Genomic DNA, 26,400 nt, shown 5'->3' with positions numbered 1-26,400 from the left:
AATTACGGAGGGCAGTTGAAAGTGAGATTTTTGCAAGCCCTTTTTGACCAAAGGACTGGGGAGAGCTGGAGAGTTTCTGGTGTGCTGTCTGAAATAGTTTAGGCTTTGTCCTCTGCCAGTCAATCAATCATTTACTGAGCATTTACTGTGTTCAGAGCACGGTACTAAGCACTCAGGAGAGTACAATGCAACAATATAACAGACACATTGCCTGTCCACAACAAGCTTACAGTCTAGAGGGGGGGATTGGACTAAAGTCTGAAGATTGGACTACTTGCCACTTGTCAGCTGTGTGACTGTGGGCAAGTCACTTAAATTCTCTGTGCCTCAGTTACCTCATCTGTAAATTGGGGATTAAGACTGTGAGCCTCACATGGGACAACCTGATTACCCTGTATCTCCCCAGTGCTTAGAACAGTGCTCTGCCCATAGTAAGCGCTTAACAAATACCAACATTATTATTCTGTCAGTGCTGGGAGGGGGGCAGAGGCCCCCAGGTACCACTTAGCACCAGGGGTGGGAGTGGAGGAAGTTGTTTTAATCATTCATTGCTTCTCTTTCTTCTTCCAGGGGAAGAGCAGCAGGGAGCTTATCCTGCAGAAGACCCTGAAGAGTCTCGAACGCTATTTCTACTTGATCGCGTTCAATTATTACCTCCATGAACAGGTCCGAGGCCCCGCCTAACTCCGTGGATAGCCTGTTGACCTCGGAGGAGGAGCTGAGGCACTAAAGTCCGTTTGTCTAGCCCCCTCCCCACCCCCAGCCCCTCCTCACAGTCCCTGGAGGGTGGGAGATGGCTCATAGTCCCCAAGCTGGATCCTTCTCTTGACACCAGTCTTTTCAGTACTCTCCTCTTTGTGGTCCAGCTGGCTCAAGTCTCTGCGGTGATCTGTGACTGGCTTGGGAATGGAGCAGAGAAGGCCTCGGCTCTGGAGATGGGCCATGGCCTGGCAGAAACTAGGGCAGTGTCGGGTAGCCTTCCACAGGAAACATAATAGTCACTCAACGGGAGGCCCTTCTGTTTGTAATAGTTCTTGTTAGGCACTTACTATGTATCAGGCACTGTTCTAAGTGCTGGGATAGATACAAGCTAATCAGGGTGGACACAGTACAGTCCACATCCCAGGTGAGGCTCACAGTCTCAATACCCATTTTATAAAGAGGTCCCAAGGCACAGAGAAGTTGTGACTTGTCCAAGATCACCCAGTAGACAAGTGGCGGTGCCGGGATTAAAACCCCAGTCCTTCTGATTCCCAGATCTGCGCTCTATCCACTAGGCCATGCTGCTTCCCTCTGGGCGGCAGGATATCCTGGGGGGTCAGGAAGCACCCTCAGGCTGCCAGGGAGCTGCATTTCAGACCGTTTAGCTCCCCAGCCCCTGAGCGGAGCTGGGGGCTGGTGCTGGGGGAGGCAGGAGGAGCCGAGGCGGGTGGGATAGGGTGGGGTTTAGTGGGGCTGGAGTCTCTCTCCCTCTGTCCCCTCCCACCTTCTTGTGCAGAGTTCAGTTGCTGGGGACACCACTTTGTGTAGGTATTGACATCGTAGAGTACCCATTCACTGAGAGCCAGTTGAAGGAGCCGTGTGAGTTGAAGAGCCTTGTAGGGGGACCCAAGGATACTATAGAAAAATAGCACTATTCAGGGGTGGGCATTCTGCAAGGTATGGCTGTACCCTGAATTTCTATAGTGCTCTGGTAATTCCAAAGTCCTTTTGCCTCTATTTATTCTTCTTTTATTCGAATGGGGAAAGTAGGGGCAGGTGAGGGAATCGGGGCCTGAGAGGTTAAGGGACTTAGCCCAGGTCACATAGTGAGTCAGTGGTGGGGCTGGGATTAGAGCCCAGGCTTCCTTCCCATCTCCTGCCCCCTGACCAGCACCCCGAAGGCTGTCGTGAAAACTGCTCTGGGTGGGATTGTGGGAGGCAGTAGGGAGCGTGGCCCAGTAGGCAGGTGAGCGGGCGGTGCCGCCAAGCCCGAGTCCCCGTCCGACCCGTCGCTGAACACCGTGTTTCTCTCTCTCCGTGGCCGTCAGTACCCGCTGGCTTTTGCCCTCAGTTTCAGCAGATGGATGTGTGGGCACCCAGAGCTCTACCGACTGCAGACAAACATGACCCCGGCAGAGCTGACGGGCACCGCAGAGCTGATCGCCAAGGGGACGCGTGTCCTGGTAAGCATCTGCTGAACATTCTTCCCCACCTCCTACCTGCCAGAGATCAGGAAGCCGGAGGGTGGAGCTTCCCGGAGACAGGCACGATCCCACCAGGTCTCCAGGGCTCCCTGGTCCTTTAACAGTTTGCACCAAGACCCTTAGGATCCCAGAAACTTCCTCCGTCCTTCCCCTCCCTGTGGATGGGGCAGCTGCTCATTATGGGCAGGGAATGTGTCTGCTAATTCATTCACTCGTATTTATTGAGCGCTTATTGTGTGCAGAACACTGTACTAAACACTTGGAAAGTACAATACAGCAATATATTATTGATTACCCTATTTATTTTGTTAATGAGGTGTATATCTCCTTGATTCTATTTATCTTGATGATGTTGTCTTGTTTTGTTTTGTTCTGTTATGCTTTGCTGTGTGTCCCCCCCATTTAGACTGTGGGCCCAACATTGGGCAGGGATTATCTCTATCTGTTGCCTAATTTTACATTCCAAGCACTTAGTACAGTGCTCTGCACATAGCGTTCAATAAATACTATTGAATGAATGGAGAGAGCCCGCAATGGGCTTCTGTTGTATGGTACTCTACTGCTCAGTACACTGCTCCGCACATAATAAGCGCTCAATAAATACAACTGATGAGTGATGATGAGGAAGCAGCCCACAGCCTGATTTTCCACAGCCCAGGCCAACTGCCTTCAGGAATGAGTCCTGGGGGCAGGTTGGAGCCTTTGGCCTGTAGTAGGGGCCATGTTGTCTATGTGTAGCCATAGGAAGGACCGCTTGGGTTTCAGGTTTAATCATATCTCCCTATCGCCACCCCCATCCCCACTGCCGTCATCATTCATTCATTCATTCATTCAATAGTATTTATTGAGTGCTTACTATGTGCAGAGCACTGTACTAAGCGCTTGGAATGTACAAATTGGTAACAGATGGACAGTCCCTGCCCTTTGACGGGCTTCCAGTCTAATCGGGGGAGACAGACAAGAACAATGGCAATAAATAGAATCGAGGGGAAGAACATCTCATTAAAACAATAGCAAATAAATAGAATCAGGGTGATGTACATCTCATTAACAAAATAAATAGGGTGATGAAGATATATACAGTTGAACGGACGAGTACGGTGCTGAGGGAATGGGACGGGAGAGGGGGAGGAGCAGAGGGAAAGGGAGGAGAAGAGGGTTTAGCTGTGGAGAGGTGAAGTGGGGGGTAGAGGGAGCAGAGGGAAAAGGGGAGCTCAGTCAACGATCAACAGCAGTCATCATAGTATCATCGGCGATCATCATTTCATCTTGGTATCAGTTAAAAAGTATCAGTATCAAGAGTATGTACTGAGTGCCTATCCGGGGAGTAGAGCCCTGTGCTGAGCTCCTACTGGGGGAAGAGTCGTAGACCGAGTGCTTACCATATTAAATATTTGGAGAAACATTGAGGAACTTATAGTATAATGGGAGCATTGTGTGGGCATTGACCCCATATAGTGCCCATTCACAGAGAGCTGGTTGAAGGAGCTGTGCATGTTGAAGGGCCCTGTTGGGGGATCCAAGGGTGCTGATGGGGGAAACAGTAGATATAGTTTGCAGATCTACCCTAAGGAAAAGTGAGAGAACAAAGACCTAGGTGTTAGCAGGCCATCGATAGAGATATAAAATGAGTGCTGACTTGGGGGTGTGTGGCATGACTGGGGGTGTTGATCAGGACCAGAGTCCTTGGGTTGTGCAGAGGCCACCCCAGGATGCCCCATTAAGTGATCCTCCTCCCGCCCCCATTTACACATCAAGAAATGAAAGCCCAAGAAGAGCTAGCCACTTATTTGCTCAAGGTTATGCAGTGAGAGCCGGGGTTTAGAACCTCCAGCCCTTCCCGAACAGGGCTACTTCTCCTCCGTTTCCCTCTATCTCCATCTTGCCCCTTCTTTCTTTTCCTTCTCTCATCCTCTCTTTTCCCTGCCCTGCCCTGACCCTCCCAAAGCAGCCACCCTCAGCGTGTGACGGCCCAGGCATTTGGCTCCAACCCCCTTTCCTTTGGCCGACTCCACTTCATTGTTTCCCACTGGACCCAAGACACTGTAACCCCACACCTGGGAGAGGTTTGAATAAGTGAAGCCTCAATGAGTGACCTTAATAGTAGTCATAATTTTGATATTTGTTAAGCCCTTACTATGTGCCAAGCACTATGCTACAAGCAGAGGTAGCTACAAGCCAGTCTCTACACAGTCCCCATCTACTATCACTACTACATGATTATTTCTTAAGTGCTTACTGTGTACAGGGCTCTGTACTGAGTGCCGGGAAAGAATACACGGGAGGGAATTAGACAAGGTCCCTGTCCCTCAGAAGGGGGGCTCAGCACTTAGAACAGTATACTCGCTGTACCAAGTGGATTCTTAAACGCTGCTGTGGCTACTATTCAAGTGCTTAGTACAGTGCTTTGCACACAGTAAGTGCTCAATAAATGATTGAATGAATACTCTACTACTCATCTCTTCACAAGATCCCAGGGAGGGAAACAGGTCTGGTCTGAGGTCAACTCCCTATCATCCCCCTGCCTCCAGCTCCCCCAGCAAGAAGGCATTAGGGGACTCCATCTCATCCTGCTTTGCCCTTCTGAGCTCCAGCCTGCCTCCTGTTGCCTGCTCCTTCGTCTCTCCTGCCAGTGCTCCACTCTGGCCCCCTACCTCTGGCAGACCCGCTCTGCAGAAGGAGACAGCAGCCGGCCCCTCCACTCCCCTGGGTGCGCCTTCCTTCCGCAGGTAGCGGATGACCGTTTTTCCCCCGATGTGCTCAGCACCATCAAGGAGATGGACGTGGCCAACTTCCGCAGGGTCCCCAAGATGCCCATCTATGGCACCGCGCAGCCCAGTTCCAAGGTGAGCCAGCCTCCCCGGTTGCGTCGGTAACCACAGGGCGCCGGGGGAGCTTCTTCGCCACCACTGGCTAAGGATGTGGGAAGACTGGGGTTGACTGGGGCCTGCCCTCTCCCCACCCTTCACAGGCAATAGGAAGCGTCTTGAGCTATCTGACTGATGCCAAGAGGAAGTTCACCCACATCCTGTGGGTGAACCTACGGGAAGAGATGGTTTTGGAGGGTAACGAGCAGACCTACACCCTCCGGGAACCCGGGCACCTGGACCGGCTGATTCCTGTGCCAGCTACATCGCCTGAGCAGCTGGAGGTCAGCGGCCCCTCTCTGCTCCCCTCCCCCCTGGGCCACAAAGGGTCAGCTAGAGCCTGGCACAGTGCTGGGGGGACGGAGCTCCTTCTGTCGGGAGAGAGACAGGCAGGTTCACAGACACGGGCGGGATCAGCCATGAGAGATGTAGGCTGTGTGGGGTCAGGATGGGAATGGACAGATTCCTGAAGGTCCCCAAATCCCACTCCACCAGGATGTGGGGGCACCCACTGGTGCTTGAGTCGGTGGTAGCTTACTAGCAGGGGGGTGAGAGAGAGGAATCCATTCCCACGGAAAGCTGTGCTGCTAGAAATAGCAACTTCAGTGGAGTTGGGATAGAACTATGGACAAGTGTCCGTAATGGATCCCTGTTTGGGATGGAGAAAGAGTTGGGGGTGTTTGATAGCCCTCCCCTCAACCAGGCCTGGCTATCCAGGAGAGCAGCCCACACAATGCTTCTCCAACTCTCCTGGGGCCACTGACAGGGACGGAGGCCTGAGCTGGGCAGACTGGGGTTCTGACCCAATGATAGCGCTGCCGGTGTTCTTCCATTTTTAAAACGGAACCTACAGAAGGGAAATACCGGGCGAGATGGGATTGGGAGCCTTGGGGTGGGATAGGGAGATATGGATAGGGAGAAACAAGTTGGGTTGGTACTTTGTTACCCAAGGAAGGGGCCGGGGCCTGAGCCGAAGCGGTTGCTGACCATCCCCACTCTTTTTCTCCACTCGTCCCCAGAAACTGGAGTCACAGCTGCAGGCTGACTTGCTGGCTTCTCAGAAGGGGTTGGAGGTGCCCTTGGAGCCAGATAAGCCGAAGAAGTTGTTGAAGAGCTGTATGACCATGCAGGATGTCTTCAACCTGCACAAGGGCATCCACAAGGGGCTGCTGTACTACAGGGTCCCCATCCCTGACTTCTGTGCCCCCAGGGAGCAGGTAATAACAGCCATAACAATGACTGGGACGTTAGTCAAATGCTTACTATGTGCCAAGCCTTGAACTAAACACTGGGGTAGATACAATGCAGTCATAGCAGATACAATCCCCGGCCCCATAAAGCTTCCAGTTTGTGAGGGAAGGAGGGAGAGCAGGCAATTTATCCCCATTTTACAGAGGACGAAACTGAGACCTAAAGAGGTTATAACTTGCCCAAGTTCACACAGCAGGCAGGTAGAAGAGCCGGGTTTAGAACCCAAGTCTGTGCCCTTTCCACTAGGCCAAGCTACTTCTTGGTAATGGATTATGGTAATTGTGGTATTTGTTAAGCGCTTACTATGTGACATCACTGTACTATGCGCTGGGGTAGATATGAGACATTCAAGTCTCACATGGGGCTCACATTCAAGTAGGAGGTAGAACAGGTATTAAATACCCATTTTCGGATGAGGGAACTGAGGCCCAGAGAAGTTTAAGTGATTTACTCAGGGTTACAAGGCAGACAGGTGGTGGAGTTGGGATTAGAACCCAGGTCCTCTCATTCATTCAGGTGTATTTATTGAGTGCTTACTGGGTGCAGAGCACTGTATTAAGCGCTTGGGAATCTATAATACAGCAGGCACTTGCTCTTTCTGCTATTCCACACTGGGTCAGGCCTTTCTTTGCTATAGGCCGGGTGGCTATTGATTTGCTTTCATCCTCGACAGCAGGCCTGCCCATCCGGTATTTTTATTTTGAGCCTCCCAGCCTCCCTCTGCCTCGGCTCCCGCTGCCGAGTGCCAAGACTCAGAAGCGGTGCTCATGTTCACCGCGTCCTGGACGGGAATTTAGGGGCTCCAGAGAAAGGGTGGAGTTGCAGGATGTCCCATAATGACACTTTCAAGGCTCTGTGGATTGATCATTATTAATAAAAATAACAATAAAAATAATAATGGTACTTATTAAGCACTTTCTATGTGCCCAGCACTGTTCTGAGCGCTGAGGTAGATACACTAATCAGGGGGCTCACCCTCTTAATTCCCATTTTACAGATGAGGTAGCTGTGGCCCAGAGAAGTTAAATGACTTGCCCAAGGTCACACAGCAGGCATGACGAAACTGGAATTAGAAGCCAGGACCTTTTGACTCCTAGGCCCACGCTCTATCCACTAAGCCAGGCTGCTTCTCATTTCTGTAGAAGGTTAGGGGTGTCACCGTCACTTCTCACCACGTGACCCGAGTCCCGTACAAAGTGTAACATCCGCCTGTGACTTCCGGGGTGGAGGGCAAGTGGTGCTGGATGGTGTTGATGGGAGCAGGCGGAGCCAGAGGCCAAAGGGGAACAGCACCTTTCTCTGGAGCGGCGGGGATCCCACAGACGAGTATCGTGTTTGTGTGTCGTATTTGGGGCGGAGGTTTACTGAGGTGGTGTGTGACGGAGGGTACGGGTGACCACTTCGTGGTAGCGGAGGTCGCCTTTAGTCCCTGATGCCCACGGTGAGTCACTCGACGTTCACCACCACTGCCAGTCTCCACTCCACGTTGCCCCTAAGTACCAGCTGTATCCACCCCAGCGCTTAATACCGTGGCTGGCACATATGAAGCGCTTAGCAAATAGCACAATAATAATAATACCGGTGCGTGCTGGTGAGAATTCACCTGCCCGGAGCAATGAGAAACATCTTAAGAGTAGGAAGAATGAGACAAGTTAGCGTGCTTTATGGGCGAGTCAAGACTTTGGAGAAAGAGATGAGAGAGAGAGGGAGAGGGGCAGGCATTGGCTGGCTTAATAATAATAATAAAGTTGGTATTTGTTAAGCGCTTAGTATGTGCAAAGCACTGGGGTAGATACAGGGTAATCAGGTTGTCCCACGTGAGGCTCATAGTCTTAATCTCTATTTTACAGATGAGGAGGTAACTGAGGCACCGAGACGTGGCTCAAGACAAGCAGCGTGGCTCAGTGGAAAGAGCCCGGGCTTGGGAGTCAGAGGTCACGGGTTCTAATCCATTTATTGCCATTGTTCTTGTCTGTCCGTCTCCCCCGATTAGACTGTAAGCCCGTCAAACGGCAGGGACTGTCTCTATCTGTTGCCGACTTGTTCATCCCAAGTGCTTAGTACAGTGCCCTGCACATAGTAAGCGCTCAATAAATACTATTGAATGAATGAATGAATGAATAATCCCGGCTCTGCAGCTAGTCAGCTGTGTGACCTTGGGCAAGTCACTTAACTTCTCTGTGCCTCAGTTCCCTCATCTGTCAAATGGGGATTAAAAGACTGTGAGCCCCACGTGGGACAACCTGATCACCTTGTATCCCCCAGCGCTTAGAACAGTGCTTTGCACATAGTAAGCGCTTAACAAATACCACAATTTATTTATTTATTTAAGTGACTTGCCCCAAGTCACACAGCTGACAAGTGGCAGAGCCGGGATTCGAACCCATGACCTCTGACTCCCAAGCCCGGGCTCTTTCCACTGAGCCACGCTGCTTCTCTAAAGATGGCTTCTCTATAAATGGCTTGACCATTTAAAGTTGTCTCTTGCCCCCCACTGGCCTCTTGCTGCATCAAAGGCGAATGAGGGTAGTGTACGTGAACCTTGGAGAAATTGCTAGAAATTGGGTGCTCTGAGAGAGGCTCCTTACTGTCCTTACTCCCACTTTTCAGGTCAGTTCAGACAGATAATAATAATGTTGGTATTTGTTAAGCGCTTACTATGTGCAGAGCACTGTTCTAAGCGCTGGGGTAGATACAGGGTAATCAGGTCGTCCCACGTGAGGCTCACAGTTAATCCCCATTTTACAGATGAGGTCACTGAGGCACAGAGAAGTGAAGTGACTTGCCCACAGTCAAACAGCTGACAAAGGGCAGAGGCGGGATTCGAACTCATGACCTCTGACTCCCAAGCCCGGGCTCTTTCCACTGAGCCACGCTGCTCCCAGCTGCCCCACTCCTGCCACCGCCAGAACAAGACGGACAGGAAATTGAAGCAGGGTGAGGGACAGGAGATAAGATGTCAAGCCTGGGGAAGGACTGGACAGTAACCTGACCCCCATGATCTGAGGGTGTCCCAAGACTGGGGCATCTAGTTGGAAGAGTGGGAATAGAGTAGACTGGCCCCTCCACTGCAGGGCTGTCTTTCCTACAGGACAGGGTTGTTTTTGTTTTTTTTAAATGGTATTTTTTAAGCGCTTACTATGTGCCTGGCACATTATTCATTCATTCAATAGTATTTATTGAGCACTTACTATGTGCAGAGCACTGTACTAAGCGCTTGGAATGTACAAATTGGTAACAGAGACAGTCCCTGCCCTTTGACGCGGGCTTACGGTCTAATCGGGGAGACAGACGAGAACAATAGCAATAGCTAAGCACTGGATCAGATACAAGTTGATCAGGTTGGACACAGTCTGTGTCTCATATGGGCTTCACAGTCTTAATCCCCATTTTCCAGATGAGAGAGAACTGAGGCACAGAGAAGTTAAGTGACTTGCCCAAGGTCACACAGCGAACAAGTGGCGGAGCCGGGTTAATAATAATAATGGTGGTATTTGTTAAGCGCTTACTATGTGCAAAGCACTGTTCTAAGCGCTGGGAGCATATAAGGTGATCAGGTTGTCCCACATGGGGCTCACAGTCTTCATCCCCATTTTACAGATGAGGGAACTGAGGCACAGAGAAGTTAAGTGACTTGCCCAAAGTCACACAGCTGGGATTAGAACCCACAACCTCTGACTCCCAAGCCCGGGCTCTTTCCACTGAGCCACGCTGTGTGTCTACCCCAGCGCTTAGAACAGTGATTTGTACATAGTAAGCGCTTAACAGATACCAACATTATTATTATTATTATTCTCTGAGCATTAGGGCAAGGCATTCAGGTCAGACACCATCCCTGCCCCAACCAGGGTTTACATTCTAAGTAGGAGAGAGAACAGAGATTGAATTCCCATTTTAGAGATGAGGAAACTGGGGCCCAGAGAAGTGAAGGGACTTTCCCAGAGTCACAGAGGAACAGAAGCAGAGTCAGGATTGGAACCCAAGTCTTCTGACTTCCAGGCCCCAGCTCTTTCCATTAGGCTGCACTGCTTCTCTGGGAGAACATAGTGCAACTGAGTAGGGAGACACGATCCTTATGTTCAAGAAGCTTGCACTATGGCGAGGAGGGCAGCCTGCCGGGCGGGGTGCAGCTCCATCAAGGGGCGCCCTCGGAAGTCCCATCTCCCAGAGGAACTCTTCCTTCAGGGCTTCCTCTTTGGTCCTCTTGGAGTCTCTGGAAGCTGTGCCCATTTAGAACCCCCACGGGCAACTGTCTCCCAGTTTGGGGAACACTGGGGAGGGGGCCCGAGAGTTCCCTTCTGTCCCCTCTCCCGGGTGGCAACTGGCTTGGTTTTGGGGTGGGGGCGGTTGGGCACCCTTGGAAGTGTGTGTCTACACCCTTAGAGAAGCAGCGTGGCTTAGTGGAAAGAGCACGGGTTTGGGAGTCGGAGGACGACGTTTCTAACCCTGCCTCCGCTATTTGTCTGTTTTGTGACCTTGGGCAAGCCGCTTCACTTCTCTCTGCCTGTTACCTCATCTGTAAAATGGAGATTAAGATCGTGAGCCCCCCGTGGGACAACCTGATTACCTTGTATCTACCCCAGTGTTTAAAAGAGTGCTCGGCACACAGTAAAGCGTTTAACAAATACCATTATTATTATTATTATTCTGAGGAGGCTAATGGCTCCCTGCTGGCAGCCTGGGCAGTCAGTTTCCATCAGCCATGGGCAGCCCCGGGCCCAGCTTGGTAGGTGCTGGCATCCAGAGGGTCCCGGTCCTCTTCAGAAGGGTGGCCCTACCCCACTCCAGGCCGGCGGTCCTCAGCCCTGCTTTCTCCACTCCGTTTCTCTCCACAGGACTTTGACCGACTCCTGGAAGTGATGAAGATCGCTTTGGCCAAGGATGCGGACGCCGGCTTCGTCTTCAACTGCCTGAGTGGCCAGGGCCGGACCACGACCGCCATGGTGATAGCCGTCCTCACTCTCTGGCACTCCAGCGTAGGTGTCCGCCCGGGAGAGGGCCTAGGGACCGTAGGGGGTGGGCAGCGGCAGGTGGCTGGAGGCAGCAAAGGGCGGGAACACTAGTTTGTCAGGGTTGCCGTGGGTCTGCAGGGAGGGGTGGGGGGAGAGCTGGGTGTGCCCAGCCCTTCTGAATGCCCCAGGTGGTCCAGACCGGGGTATCTGAGGGGGGTCCACTGGGACCTGGGGGCATGGGGACCTTCCACCATGTCTGGCTCTGAGCTGCTGGGCCTTCTGGTGGCTGTGGCAGAGTAAGTAGAGGATTGGATGGAGGTTGGGATCAGGGCCAGGGCCAGGGTGAGCCTGGGAACAGCCTCCAATTAATCAGTAAGGATATTTATTGAGCACTTATAGTGTATGGAGCACTGTAGTAAGCCTTTGGGAGAGTACAATACAACAGATTAGAGCGGGAGGGAAGCAGGCTGTATTTCTTGGGCATCTCAGCAGGCTGGGCTGGCCTGGGATCGGAGATCCGGTTCTTCTTGAGGACAGAGGCCGGGGTTCCTAGGGGCGGGTCCCGTCGCACGGTTGGGCACTGCCGGAAGGCCCGGGAGCACTCGCCGCTTTTCCGGAGCCCCCATCTGTCTGGCACTGCCACGATCCCGGCTGGTGTCTCCGCAGGGCATCCCCGAGATGGGCGAGGAGGAGATCGTCAGCGTGCCCGATGCCAAGTACACCAAGGGGGAGTTTGAGGTAAACACAGCTCCCTCCACCCCCTGCCCACACGTCTTTTCGTTGCACCCTCACTCTCTTCCCTAAGTCGTTCTACTCTCTGCTGTAGCCTGAAAGCTCTTTGTGGACAGGGAATGTGTCTGCTTATTGGTGGTGGGCAAAACTGGGATCCCTCGGGACTTCCGGAGCTGGAATGCGGGGGCTGGGATGCCTGCTGTTGGTCCCTTGGCCCCATCCCTCCGCCGTCCCAGCCAGGTCGGCGTCTCCGACCTTACTTTGCAATTGGAGAGACTGAGGCATGGATTGGGCCTCCAGCTGGGGGCCTTTGTGGGCAGGAAGAGGTCTCCTTTGCCCATGTCCCGACACTCTGGTAGACTGGGAAGGCCCTTTTCCTCTCTCTGCGCCTCTATTCATTCAATAGTATTTCATTCAATAGTATTTATTGAGCGCTTACTATGTGCAGAGCACTGTACTAAGCGCTTGGGATGAACAAGTCGGCAACAGATAGAGACAGTCCCTGCCGTTTGACGGGCTTACAGTCTAATCGGGGGAGACGGACAGACAAGAACAATGGCACTAAACAGCGTCAAGGGGAAGAACATCTCGTAAAAACCGATGGCAACTAAATAGAATCAAGGCGATGTACAATTCATTAACAAAATAAATAGGGTAACGAAAATATATACAGTTGAGCGGACGAGTACAGTGCTGTGGGGATGGGAAGGGAGAGGTGGAGGAGCAGAGGGAAAAGGGGAAAGTGAGGCTTTAGCTGCGGAGAGGTAAAGGGGGGATGGCAGAGGGAGTAGAGGGGGAAGAGGAGCTCAGTCTGGGAACGCCTCTTGGAGGAGGTGATTTTTAAGTAAGGTTTTGAAGAGGGAAAGAGAATCAGTTTGGCGGAGGTGAGGAGGGAGGGCGTTCCGGGACCGCGGGAGGACGTGACCCAGGGGGTCGACGGCGGGATAGGCGAGACCGAGGGACGGCGAGGAGGTGGGCGGCGGAGGAGCGGAGCGTGCGGGGTGGGCGGTAGAAAGAGAGAAGGGAGGAGAGGTAGGAAGGGGCAAGGTGACGGAGAGCCTCGAAGCCTAGAGTGAGGAGTTTTTGTTTGGAGCGGAGGTCGATAGGCAACCACTGGAGTTGTTTAAGAAGGGGAGTGACATGCCCAGATCGTTTCTGCGGGAAGATGAGCCGGGCAGCGGAGTGAAGAATAGACCGGAGCGGGGCGAGAGAGGAGGAAGGGAGGTCAGAGAGAAGGCTGACACAGTAGTCTAGCCGGGATATAACGAGAGCCCGTAATAGTAAGGTAGCCGTTCGGGTGGAGAGGAAAGGGTGGATCTTGGCGATATTGTAGAGGTGAAACCGGCAGGTCTTGGTAACGGATAGGATGTGTGGGGTGAACGAGAGGGACGAGTCAAGGATGACACCGAGATTGCGGGCCTGCGGGACGGGAAGGATGGTCGTGCCATCCACGGTGACGGAGAAGTCTGGGAGCGGACCGGGCTTGGGAGGGAAGATGAGGAGCTCAGTCTTGCTCATGCCCAGTTGTGTTTGAGGAGTCAGGTTGGGTTGCACTCCAGTCCTCACCTGAGTGGGGCGGACAGAAACATTGCTGCCAGCGTGGTTGGCAGAAGGGGGATGAAAATTCCTTAATCTCCCCCGGGAATGCGAGGGCTGTAGGAGCGGGCCCCTGCTGCAGAAAGATGCGTCCCCCCCCCCCCATCCTGCCCTCATCTCTGCTGCTCTCCTTTCCACGCCCCAGGTGGTGATGAAGGTGGTCCAGCTCCTGCCCGATGGGCACCAGATGAAAAAGGAGGTGGACATGGCCTTGGACACCGTGAGTGAGACCATGACACCCATGCACTACCACCTGCGGGAGATCATCATCTGCACCTACCGCCAGGTGAGCCCTTCCCCTCCCTCCCTCCCTATTTCTTCCTGGGTTTTCTTTTCCTTGGTCATTCACCCACTGCCTCCCACCGCCACCCACTGCCATCCACTCACTGCAGTACCCCCATCCATCTACCCGGTGCAATTCCCCTGTCCATCCATTCGCCCACATGTCCACCCATCCATCCACTTGTGTGTCCACCCAGCCAACCACCCATGTGTCCACACATCCATGATGTGCCCATCTTTCCACCCAGGCGCTTACCCCTCTACCCAGTCATCTACCCATCGACCCACCCACACGTCCAACAATCCCTCAATCTCCTCACCCGTCCGTTCACCCACCCACACGTCCACCTACCTGCTCATCTGTCCACCTTACCTATGCACCTATCCACCCACTGATTAAGTGGCCACTATATGCCAAGCACTGAGCTAGCCTCTGTGGAGTGTAGGGCATTCAAGGCACATCCTGGTTTCAGGAAGTTTACAGTATGGTGAGGTAGACACTGAATCATGAGTAATGAGCTCAGTAGCGGTGATGAAGTGGGAGCACTCCTCACCCCTGCATGTGTGGGGTACAGCATGGATATTCATGGGGCACATGACCATCTATACCTCAAAGCTGCTGGAAGTTCAAGTCCTTGGTCCGGGATGACTCTTTCAGACCCGATGGAAGATGGCATTGTGGGGCAGGTTGACCCATTCCCACCAGACGTAGAACTTATGGGTTGGGTAGAGACTGGGCAGACAGCTAGGAGTTCACCCGGAAGAGCTTCCATTGATGTCACTGGGCCCCACAAAGGTGTATCAATTTCCGCCCTTCCCCAATACTTAATCATATTTATTGATCTTTTACGCTGTGCAGAGTACTGTACTAAGTGCTTGGGAGGGTACAGTACAACAGAGTTGGTAGACGTTCCCTTTCCACAACGAGTTTACAGCCTACAGGGGGAGACAGACATTATAAATAAGTGAATTACAGGTATTTGCCTAAATAATGTGGGGCTGAGGAAGGGGTGAATGAAGTGCAAATTCAAGGTCAAGGGTATTGCAGAAAGGAGTGGGAGCTAATTCTCTTCCCCTCTTCAAAACCCTACTTAGAGCTCACCTCCTCCAAGAGGCCTTCCCACACTGAGCTTCCCCTTTTCCCTCTGCTCCCTCTACCCCCCCTTCACTTCCCCTCAGCTAAGCCCTCTTCTCCCCACTTTCCCTCTGCTCCTCCCCCTCTCCCTTCCCCTCCCCTCAGCACTGTGCTCGACTGCTCAATTGTATATATTTTTAATATCCTATTTATTTTGTTAATGAGATGTACATCACCTTGATTCTATTTATTGCTATTGTTTTTGTCTGTCTCCCCCGATTAGACTGTAAGCCCATCAATGGGCAGGGACTGTCTCTATCTGTTGCCGATTTGTACATTCTAAGCGCTTAGTACAGTGCTCTGCACATAGTAAGCGCTCAATAAATACTATTGAATGAAAGAATGAAGTGAGAGCTTAGTTGGAAAAGCCCTCTTGGAGAAGTGCTCTGAGAATGGGGAGGGTGAATGTCGGATATGAAGACGAAGTTCCAGGGTAGAGGCAGGATGTGCGTGAGGCGTTGGCAGTGCGAGAGACGAGAATGAGGTACACCGAGTCGGTATTCGAGGAGTGAAGTGTGCGGGCCGGGATAGAAGAGAGCAAGACAATCAAGTGCTTTAAAGCCTGTGGTTTAGGAGTTGCTGTTGGATGCAGAGGTGGATGGGCAACCACTGGAGGTTTTCTGAGGGGTGGGCAAAGGTGGACTGAACGGTTTGGTAGAAAAATGACCGGCAACAGAGTGAAGTGTGGCCTGGAGTTGGGGGAGACAGGAGGCAGGGAGGTCAGTAAGGAGACTGAGGCGGGAGACAGGGCGGGAGGTTGCCTGCTTATCTCTGTGCCACTAGATGGCGGAGCTCACCGAAGATTTCTCCATCCTTAGTGGCGTTTCGGCACCTCTACACCCTCCTCTTTTGGTTAGCAACTTTTATCCAGCGCTTAGAACAGTGCCTTGCACATAGTAAGCGCTTAAACGCCATCATTATTATTATCATCCTGCCTAGATTCTTATTTTTATGACCCACATGCTTCAGGAGGAGCCCCTCCTAGGGAATGGTACCCATCAAACCCACTTCCCTTCTTACCCTTTAAAGCAGATCCTGCGGACGACGGCTGTTAGCTGACATTGCAGTGGGCTCCCCGCGAGACTCCGTCCTGTGCCTCGGTCTCCCCATTGGTAACTGGGGATATATAACAATGTTGGTATTTGTTAAGCGTTTACTATGTGCAGAGCGCTGTTCTAAGCGCTGGGGTAGATACAGGGTAATCAGGTTGTCCCACGTGAGGCTCACAGTCTTAATCCCCATTTTACAGACAAGGTAACTGAGGCACAGAGAAGTGAAGTGACTTGCCCACAATCATACAGCTGACAAGTGTGCCTACCCCAGCGCTTAGAACACTCCTCTGCACATAGTAAGTGCTTAACAAATACTAACATCATTATTATTATTATTATTAAGTGGCAGAGCCAAGATTCGAACCCGTGACCTCTGACTCCCAAGCCCGGGCTCTTTCCACTGAGCCACACTGCTTATATAAAATGCTTTGAGCTCACTGACTTTTTTTAAAAATATTTGTTAAGCGCTGCTTATGTGCCAGGAGCTATATTAAGTGCTGGAGTAGATGCAAGTTAAGCAGGTTGGAGGTAGTCCCTGCCCCACGTGGCGCTCAAGCTCTTAACCCCCATTTTACAGATGAGATAACTGAGGCACAAAGAAGTCAAATGACTTGCCCAAGGTCACATAGTAGACAAGTGGCAGATCTGGGAGTAGAACCCAGGTCTTTCTGACTCCCAGGCCAATGCTCTACTAGGGTATACTGCTTCTCTATTGTAAAAAAAAAACCCCATAAAATAAAATAGTACCACTGAGCTCCAAAACGATACTTTTTTCCCCATAAGGAGCCAGTTCCCCTTCCCCTCTCTTCCAAATACCAGCATGGCTAAGAGGAGCAACATGGTTTAGGGGAAGGATTATGGACCTGGGAATCAGAGCACCTGGGTTCTGCTATGTGATCTTGGGTAAGTCACTTAACTTCTCTGTGTTCCAGTTACCTCATCTTTAAAATGGGGATTCAATACCTCTTCTCCCTCCTATTTAGACTGTAAGCCTTGTGTGGGTCAGTGACTGTGTCTGACCTGACGACCCTTTATCTTCCCCAGTGCTTGACACAAAGTCAGCTCTTAACAAATCCCACAGTCATTAGTATTATTACTAGATCAGGGGACTTAATAACAATAATAATTATAATAATAATGACAATAACTGTGGTATTTGTCAAGTGCTTACTAAGTGCCAGGCACTGAACTAAGAGCTGGGGTGGATACAAGGAAATCGGGTGAGAGACAGTCCCTGTCCCACATAGGGCTCACTGTCTTAATCCCCATTTTATAGATGAGGTAACTGGGGCACAGAGAAGAGAAGTGAATGGGACTCACCGTCTTAATCCCCATTTTATAGATGAGGTAACTGGGGCACAGAGAAGAGAAGTGACTTCCCCAAGGTCACAGAGCAGACAAGTAGCAGAGCTGGGATTAGAATCTATGTCTTTCTGACTCCCAGGCCGGTGCTGTGTTCACTATGCTATGACTTAGCACCCAAACCTACCTTGGGCACCTTGTGTTGGTCCCATTGAGGCAGTTGCTGTATGGCCCAGAAGGGTACTATTATATCCAGCTCTGCCAGTGCCCGGGAGACCAATACAGATTTGTTTGCTGGAGACCCTGACACAGAAGGAGATGTGGTGGTCTTAGGGCTCTGGTGGAGTTCGATTCATTCATTCAATTGTATTTATTGAGCACTTATTGTGTGCAGAACACTGTACTAAGCACTTGAGAGAGTACACTACAACAATATATAGACACATTCCCTGCCCACAACTAGCTTAAAGTCTAGAAGGGGGGAAACAGACATCAATAAAATAAATTACAGATAAGTACATAAGAACTGTGAGGCTGAGAGGAGGGATGAAAAAAGAGCAAGTCAGGGTGATGCAGGAGGGAGTGGGAGAAGAGGAAAGGGCAGTCGGGTAGGAGAGACCCAGGGGGCCCCAACTGAGGGAAGCCAAACGTCAGGTGTAAGCCAAGCTTGAAGTGACCTTCCCCAAGGTGGACGCCGGGTTGCTCCTGCTGGTCGTCCAGTTTCCAGTCCAGCCCCATTCCCAGAGGGAGGAGCCCTTTGCCCCAGTCAGCCAGCTAATCATATTTATTGTTTTCTGTGTGCAGAGCACTGTACTAAGCACTTGGGAAAGTACAATATAACAGTATACCAGACATATTCCCTGCCACAATTAGTTTACATTCTAGAGGGGGAGCCAACATTAATGTAAATGAATAAATGACAACTATGCACATAAGTGCTGTGGGGCTGGGATGGGGAATGGTACAAGGGAACAAGTCAGGATGACACAGAAGGGAGTGGGAGAAGAGGAAAGAAGGACTTAGTCAGGGAAGTCCTGTTGGAGGAGATGTGGCTTTATTAAGGCTTCGAAGAGGGGGAGAGTAATTGTTGGGTATGAGGAGGGAGGGCGTTCCGGGCCAGAGGCAGGACGTGGGCGAGAGGTCAGCCGGTGAGAAAGATGAGATTGAGGTACAGTGTGAAGGTTCACACTAGAGGAGTGAAGTATGCGGGCTGGGTTGCAGTAGGAGAGTTAGCGAGGTGAGGAAGGAGGGGGCGAGGTGATTGAGGGCTTTAAAGCCAATGGCGAGGCATTTCTATTTGAAGTGGAGGTGGATGTACAACCAGTGGACTTTCTTGAGGAGTGGGAAACCATGGCATGAACGTTTTTGTAGAAAAATGATCCGGGCAGCAGAGTGAAGAATAGACTGGAGTAGGGAGGACAGAAGGCTGGGAGGTCAGGAAGGAGGCTGATAAAGGAATCAAGGTGGATTAGGATAAATGATTGGATTAATGAGGTAACAGTTTGGATGGAGAGGAAAGGACAGAATTTAGTGGTGGTGCTAAAATGTTGCCCAGTGTTTGCAGGGTTGAGGGGAAAGATGGAAAAGTGTTCTGGAGAAGCAAAGACCTCTGAGGATTCCCTTTAATCTCTTCGCATCCACCAAGGTACCCACCCCTGGGAGGGGATGGGGCGGTGGGGGTCCCTGGCGAGAGAAGGCCCCCTGTACTAGTTCAGGCCTCCAATGGCCAATCCTGCCCCTCTCTACGGGGCTCCTTTCCCAGGCCTCCTTTGCATCATGGCCTCTCCACATTTTTAGAACTTGGGTAAACTTTGGATATGACTGTACTGTCGAATAGAGAAGCAGTGTAGCCAAGTGAATGGAGCATGGGCTTGGGACTCAGAAGTGCCTGGGAGTCAGAAGGATCTGAGTTCTAATCCTTGCCCTGCCATTTGTCTGCTGTGTGACCTTGGGTCAGGCACTTCACTCTCTGTGCCTGTTACCTCATCTGTAAAATGGGGATTAAGACTGTGTACCCCATGTGGGACAGGGACTGTGTCCAACCTGATTAGCTTGTATCTACCTCAGGGCTTAGTATGGTGCCTGGCACATAATAAACACTTAAATATTTAAAAAAAAGTCTGAGGGTCAGGCATGGCTGAGGGCCTGAAGGGCCCATTTCCTATTTCCCGGTTCAGCCCCATGCTTGGTGTGGAATGTCCACAACCACCTCAGGGGACTTTTCAGGTCCTCTAGTGTGAACTCTGTTCTGGGAGGGGGTGTTTAGGACAGTGCCATATTCCCTGTGTGCTCAGTAAATCCTCATAAACTGACCACTGTGGCCTGGACCACTCTGCCCCACGTGGGGCCTTGCTTCGGCATTTAGGGTCACAGATAACCTTGCAGGCGAGGACCTCTTCTCTCTCCCCTATGGCCCAGAGAGGACTTGATGAGGCTAGTGGGGGAGGGACTCATGAAGTCTGCCGTGTGATCTTGGGCAAGTCACTTAACTCCTGTGCCTCTGTTTCCTCATCTATCAAATGGGGAGTAAGTCTTTGAGGTCCTTGCGGAACATGGTCTGTGTCTAACTTGATTAGCTAGTGTTTACCCCAACGCTTAGTACAGTGCCTGGCACGTACTAAGCCCTTAACAAATACCATAAGAAAAATTAGGAGAGAGTTCTTAGAGGTAGGATGAGAATCCAATTCTGATTGAGGGAAGCTTCTTCTCAGAAGTCAAGTTGTGTATGTGTGTGCGCGCTCACACACATATGTACCCAGCCACACACACTCTTTTACATTCTTTGCTAATCAGCCCAAGGACAACTGGGTTGAGCCCGGACTTCACCATCAAGATCCCTGAAGGCTTTGGCAAAGCAAGTTCCTTTTTGGTGCCACAGTTTCCCTGCCTGTAAAATGGAGCCAGGCTTCTGGCAATCAGCAGCCTCCTGGCCCAGGGCACCCAGGGGTCCTCTGACCTCTTCTCTCCCCAGTATTCCTGGTTTGGTACAGGAGCCACAGGGGTTATGCTGTGGCTGTACCCTCCCTGCAGAGACACCCCCTCCCTCTTAGTCCCTGGCTGACCTGCCAGAGGCAGGAGACCCCAGACCCGCTCTATCTCCCAGGTTACCCTGGGGATTGGGACCCGGGGAGAATGAGGTTGGGTCTTTTTGGTGGGAGGAGATGGCGGAAGCTTTGGGGCCTTTTGGTCCCTCTGTTCCCCAGGGTGGCTCTGGACTGGGACTGTGCTTCTTGGCTCAGACTCCTGGCGACTCTTGGAATGACCCCTCCCTGGCCACGGGGTGGATGGCCATTCCTCAGGGGCTGGTGTGTGGCGAGAGGAACCTCCAGAGCTGCCTCAGGCCCCAGAGCCCTCACCTCTCCTTGCCTGGCCAGTGAAATGCAGGCTGCTTTTTTCTCCATCTTCAGGGAGATGGAGTTCAATGTGCTTCAACTGAAGAATTCAATCCTCCTGCTTTCTCTGGTCACCTCCCCTTTCTGCTCCATCCCTTTGCTACTATTTTAACCCTTTCTTCCTCCCCCTTCCCTCTCTTCTTCATCCCCTTTCCCTTCCTCCTCTTATTCCCTTTTACCCTCCTTTCCCTCCTTTTTCCCTTCCCCGCTCTCTTCTCCCCATTCCCCTCTTCCTTTTTCCCTCCCTCCTTCCCCCTTCCCTTCTCCTCCCCATTCCTTTCCTCCCCTTTTTTGTTTTTCTCCTCTTCCCCATCCCAATTTCCATGTCCACACATTATTATTTTTATGCCCAGGCTGGTTATCAGCCTGGATATCTTCTTCCTATATTGCTTTCCCCTGGTGTCTGTCTCGGTGTTGATATAGATGATTGGAGCTTTTTAGAAGAAAGAGCCTCTGTGGATCCAGTGTTGTGGTGATTTCTTTGTTATAGTTCCTATTAATATGATTACTTAAGTTACAGTACCAAGAGAAAAAGGAGGAGATGGGTGAGGGGAATAATAATAATAATTGTAGTATTTAAGTACTTACTATATGCCAGGCACTGTACTAAGCTGCTGGGATAGATAAAAGATAATTGGGTTGAACACAGTCCCTGTCTCACATACAGCTCACAGTCTTAATCCCCATTTTACAGAATCTCCCTGGGGACCCTGGCTTCCTCAGTTCAATTCTTTATGTTCGTGACTCAAGTCACTTTGTTGCTTTCTCTCCCTTGTTTTATGGTATTTGTTAAGTGCTTATTATGTGCCAGGCACTGTACTAAGCACTAAGGTAGATATAAATAATCAGGTTGGACACAGTTCATTTTCCACATGGGGCTCTTGGTCTTAATCACCATTTTACAGATGAGTTAACTGAGGCACAGAGAAGTTAGTGATCAACTTGTATCTTCCCCTGCAGTGTCTGGTACATAGTAAGTGCTTAACAAATACTTTAAAAAAAAATCAACAATAAAAAAGTAGTCCCTGGCCCACATGGGCAGGGGTCTAAGTAAGTGGGAGAACAGGTATAGAATCTCCAATTTACAGATGAAAAAACTGAGGTCCAGAAAGGTTACATGACTTTTTTTTAATGGTATTTATTAAACACTTACTATGTGCCAGGCACTATACTAAACACTGGGATAGAGACGAGCTAATCAGATTGGACATAGTTCCTGTCCCCCACTGGGCTCAGAACCTTAATCCCCATTTTACAGATGAGGTAACTGAGGCACAGAGACATGAGTGACTTGCCCAAGGTCACACAGCAGACAAATGGCAGAGCAGAGATTAGAACCCAGGTCCTTCTGACTCCCAGGCCCATGCTCTGTCCATTAGGCCACAACTTGCCCAAGGTCACATAGCATATTAGTGGGAAATCTGATCTCTGGCCCACCTCTACCTTCCAGCCAGCCCCACAACCAGAAGTTGGTAGGTTGGGTCCCCATTACTGGGTGGGAAGGATGAAGCCCCGGCTCTAAGTAAGGATCTCCCACGTCAATCATGATTTACTGAGTGCTTATAGTGTGCAGAGCACTGTACTAAGCACTGGGGAGAGTACAATACAGCAATAAACAGTCACATTCCCTGCCCACATGGGCTTATATTTTAGAGTGGGAAAGGCAGACATCAGTACAAATAAATGGCCCACAATGATCTTAAAGTCTAGAGGGAGAGACAGGTATTAATATAAATAAATAAAATTATGGATATATACATAAGTGTTGTGGGTCTGGGAGGGGGGATGAATGAAGGGAGCTAGTCAGGGCGACGCAGAAGGGAGTGGGGAAAAAAGGAAAGGAGGACTTAGCGAAGGTCTGTTGGTGGCGATGGGCCTTCAATAAGGCTTTGAAAGGGGGAAGAGTAAATGTCAGATATGCAGGGGGAGGGCATTCCAGACTAGAGACAGGTCGTAGGTGAGAGGTCAGCAGTGACACAGACAAAATCGAAGAACTGTGAGGAGGTTAGCATTAGAGGAGTGAGGTGTGTGGGCTGGGCTGTAGTAAGAGAGTCGTGAGTTGAAGTAGGAAGGGGCCAGGTGATTGAGTGCAGAACAAGGTAAGTCTACCTCCTCTGTCTTTTCCTAGAAACCCTCCAGTCCCCCTCCCTGCTTGCTTCCCAAAGCCACTTGGAGTCATCTGGGAACTGGAGGAGTTTGCTGAAGGGGTATGGAGGCTGTTCTCTGTTCCCACCCAGCCTGTGAGGCTGGCTTTTCCAGCTCTCTTTCCCTCTCTTTCTACCCCCAAATTGCCTCACCTCACTCAGGCTCCAGAGTCCATTTCCACCGCTGTGCCTTTGGCAACCAACGGAGCTCCCATAAATCTGGAACGAGGTCAAGGGAGCGGATACCAGTAGGCCCCGAGATCTCCCTCACCTCCTCACTGGCCACCAGGTTGGAATGCGCCTGCCCAGCCTGGGTGAATGGGGCCAGCGCGAGCGAGTTCTGAAACCTGCTCATCCCTCCTGGGCTTCAGATGAAGGCGCCTCAGGCCTGGCCATAAAGGGGCTGCTTTTTCTGGGTCAGTAGAAGCTCCTGCTGCAGCCTGGGGAATAGCTGTGCCCACCTTGGGCACTTTGGTCATTTATGGATGTGCGCGCTCTTCTCTCTCCTCCTCTCTTCTTGCTATCCCTCTCTCTTCTCCTTCTCCCCTTTTCCTCTCCTCTTTCTCCCCTTCTACTTGTCTCTGCTCTCATTCTCTTCCTCTCCTCTCTCCCTCCTCCTCTCCTCCTCCTCTCCTTCTGTTCTTTGGTTCATTTCTTCTATTGAGGAGCAGCGGGATTCATTCATTCTTTCAATCATATTTACTGAACACTTAACTGAGAAGTCCAATCAAAGGCTTCCTCAGCCTATGCATAGACTTGCTGTAATAATAATAATGATAATGTAATAGTAATCGCAGTATTTCAGTACTTAGTCTGTGCCAAGCATGGTATTAAGCACTGGGGAAGATACAAGATAATCAGACCGAGGAGAGGACTCAGTCCATCCGTGTTTTGCCCAAGTTGACCTCAGCCTCTGACAAAAATATCTCCAGCTCTTGAGCTGGGGGTATTGAGGCCCCACTCGAATCTGCAGCTCAGGGGAATCTGCCAGGCTGGAGGTCTGGGGAAACAGAGAGGGCATTGGTGGTGGTGGTGTGAGTTTTTGCTTTTGTTATTATTTAGCACCTACTATGTGCCAGACAATTTTCTGAGCACTGGGGTAATCAGGTTGGACACGATCCATGTCCCACTTGAGGCTCACAGTCTTAATCCCCATTTTACAGATGAGGTAACGGAGGCACATTCATTCATTCATTCAATAGTATTTATTGAGCGCTTACTATGTGCAGAGCACTGTACTAAGCGCTTGGAATGAACAAGTCGGCAACAGACAGAGACAGTCCCTGCCGTTTGACGGGCTTACGGTCTGATCGGGGGAGACGGACAGACGAGAACAATGGCGATAAATAGAGTCGAGGGAAGAACATCTCGTAAAAACAATGGCGACTAAATAGAATCAAGGCGATGTACATTTAATTAACAAAATAAATAGGGTAACGAAAATATATACAGTCGAGCGGACAAGTACAGTGCTGAGGGGATGGGAAGGGAGAGGGGGAGGAGCAGAGGGAAATGGGGGGAAAAGAGGGTTAAGCTGCGGAGAGGTGAAGGGGGGGTGGTAGAGGGAGTAGAGGGAGAAGGGGAGCTCAGTGTGGAAAGGCCTCTTGGAGGAGGTGAGTTTTAAGTAGGGTTTTGAAGAGGGGAAGAGAATCAGTTTGGCGGAGGTGAGGAGGGAGGGCGTTCCGGGAGCGCGGGAGGACGTGGCCCGGGGGTCGACGGTGGGATAGGTGAGACCTAGGGACGGTGAGGAGGTAGGTGGGTGGCAGAGGAGCAGTGTGTGCGGGGTGGGCAGTAGAAAGAGAGAAGGGAGGAGAGGTAGGAAAGGGCAAGGTGATAGAGAGCCTTGAAGCCTAGAGTGAGGAGTTTTTGTTTGGAGCGGAGGTTGATAGGCAACCACTGGAAGTGTTTAAGAAGGGGAGTGACATGCCCAGAGCGTTTCTGCAGGAAGATGAGCCGGGCAGCGGAGTGAAGAATAGACCGGAGCGGGGCGAGAGAGGAGGAAGGGAGGTCAGAGAGAAGGCTGACACGATAGTCTAGCCGGGATATAACGAGAGCCCGTAGCAGTAAGGTAGCCGTTTGGGTGGAGAGGAAAGGGCGGATCTTGGCGATATTGTAAAGGTGAAACCGGCAGGTCTCGGTGACGGATAGGACACGTGGGGTGAACGAGAGAGACGAGTCAAGGATGACACTGAGATCGCGGGCCCGAGAGACGGGAAGGACGGTCGTGCCATCCACGGCGATAGGGAAGTCTGGGAGAGGACCAGGTTCGGGAGGGAAGATGAGGAGCTCGGTCTCGCTCACGTTGAGTTTTAGGTGGCGGGCCGACATCCAGGTGGAGACGTCCCGGAGGCGGGAGGAGATGCGAGCCCGAAGGGAGGCGGAGAGGACAGGGGCGGAGATGTAGATCTGCGTGTCATCTGCGTAGAGATGGTAGTCAAAGCCGTGAGAGCAAATGAGTTCACCGAGGGAGTGAGTGTAAATGGAGAACAGAAGAGGGCCGAGAACTGACCCTTGAGGAACTCCAACAGTTAAAAGATGGGATGGGGAGGAGGCGCCAGCGAAGGAGACCGAGAATGACCGGCCAGAGAGGTAAGAGGAGAACCGGGAGAGGACGGAGTCCGTGAAGCCAAGGTGAGATAAGGTATGGAGCAGGAGGGGATGGTCGACGGTGTCAAAGGCAGCAGAGAGGTCAAGGAGGATTAGAATGGAGTAGGAGCCATCGGATTTGGCAAGAAGGAGGTCACGGGTGACTTTAGAGAGAGCAGTCTCGGTAGAGTGGAGGGGACGGAAGCCAGATCGGAGGGGGTCCGGGAGAGAATGGGAGTTAAGGAATTCTAAGCAGCGATTGTAGACGACTCGTTCTAGGATTTTGGAAAGGAAGGGTAGTAGGGAGATAGGGCGATAACTGGAAGGGGAAGTGGGGTCGAGAGCGGGTTTTTTTAGGATGGGGGAGACGTGGGCATGTTTGAAGGCAGAGGGGAAGGAGGCACAGAGAAGTTAAGTGACTAGACCAAGGTCACACAGCAGACAAGTGGGAATTTAGTGGGGCTGCCCAGAGGTCTCTGTGACTGGGGACTTATTCTGTTCCACCTCAATCCCTAGGAAGAAATCCCAAGCTAAATCTTCCTTAGGGTTGAAGGGTTGGCTGCCCTGCTTCCTGTTACTCATTTTGAGGCAGAGACCTCACAAACGTGGTCAGCCAGATGGGTGGAAAGATGGTAATACTAATCAATCAATCAATCAGGAGTATGTACTGAGAGCTTACTGTCTCCTGGGCACTGTACTAAGCACTTGGGAAGTAAAATAGAGTTAGTAGGCACAATCGCTGCCCTAAAGAAGTTGACCATCTAGCAGTAGGTAGCCAGGAGGGGCCTGGGGGAGAAGAGTTCAGTGTGTTTTTGAAGCCAAGGGGCCAGGAGGTGACTGAGGTGCTCTGAAGGCAAGGGTCTAGGTAGCCTGGGTGTGGCTCAACCTCACAAGTGGTGGAGTTCGTGGAGGTGCAAACCACT

At 51.3% G+C, this 26,400-nt stretch overlaps 1 protein-coding gene across 1 annotated transcript in view; it reads left to right on the top strand.

Moving 5' to 3' along the window:
• PALD1 (phosphatase domain containing paladin 1) overlaps positions 1–26,400 on the top strand; it is a 119,758-nt gene that overhangs the window by 64,609 nt on the left and 28,749 nt on the right. The window contains exons 11-18 of the mRNA XM_029060453.2: positions 571–666; positions 2,031–2,165; positions 4,916–5,032; positions 5,158–5,337; positions 6,073–6,270; positions 11,140–11,280; positions 11,923–11,994; positions 13,730–13,870. Coding sequence (XP_028916286.1) covers positions 571–666; positions 2,031–2,165; positions 4,916–5,032; positions 5,158–5,337; positions 6,073–6,270; positions 11,140–11,280; positions 11,923–11,994; positions 13,730–13,870 — 1,080 coding nt within the window. The remainder of the gene's footprint in view (positions 1–570; positions 667–2,030; positions 2,166–4,915; positions 5,033–5,157; positions 5,338–6,072; positions 6,271–11,139; positions 11,281–11,922; positions 11,995–13,729; positions 13,871–26,400) is intronic.

The sequence above is a fragment of the Ornithorhynchus anatinus genome, chromosome 3 (genome assembly GCF_004115215.2).
Source record: "Ornithorhynchus anatinus isolate Pmale09 chromosome 3, mOrnAna1.pri.v4, whole genome shotgun sequence".
NCBI classification, from domain to species: domain Eukaryota; kingdom Metazoa; phylum Chordata; class Mammalia; order Monotremata; family Ornithorhynchidae; genus Ornithorhynchus; species Ornithorhynchus anatinus.
The sequence above is the reverse complement of the archived record's forward strand: the minus strand, read 5'-3'. Positions and strand labels throughout refer to the sequence as shown.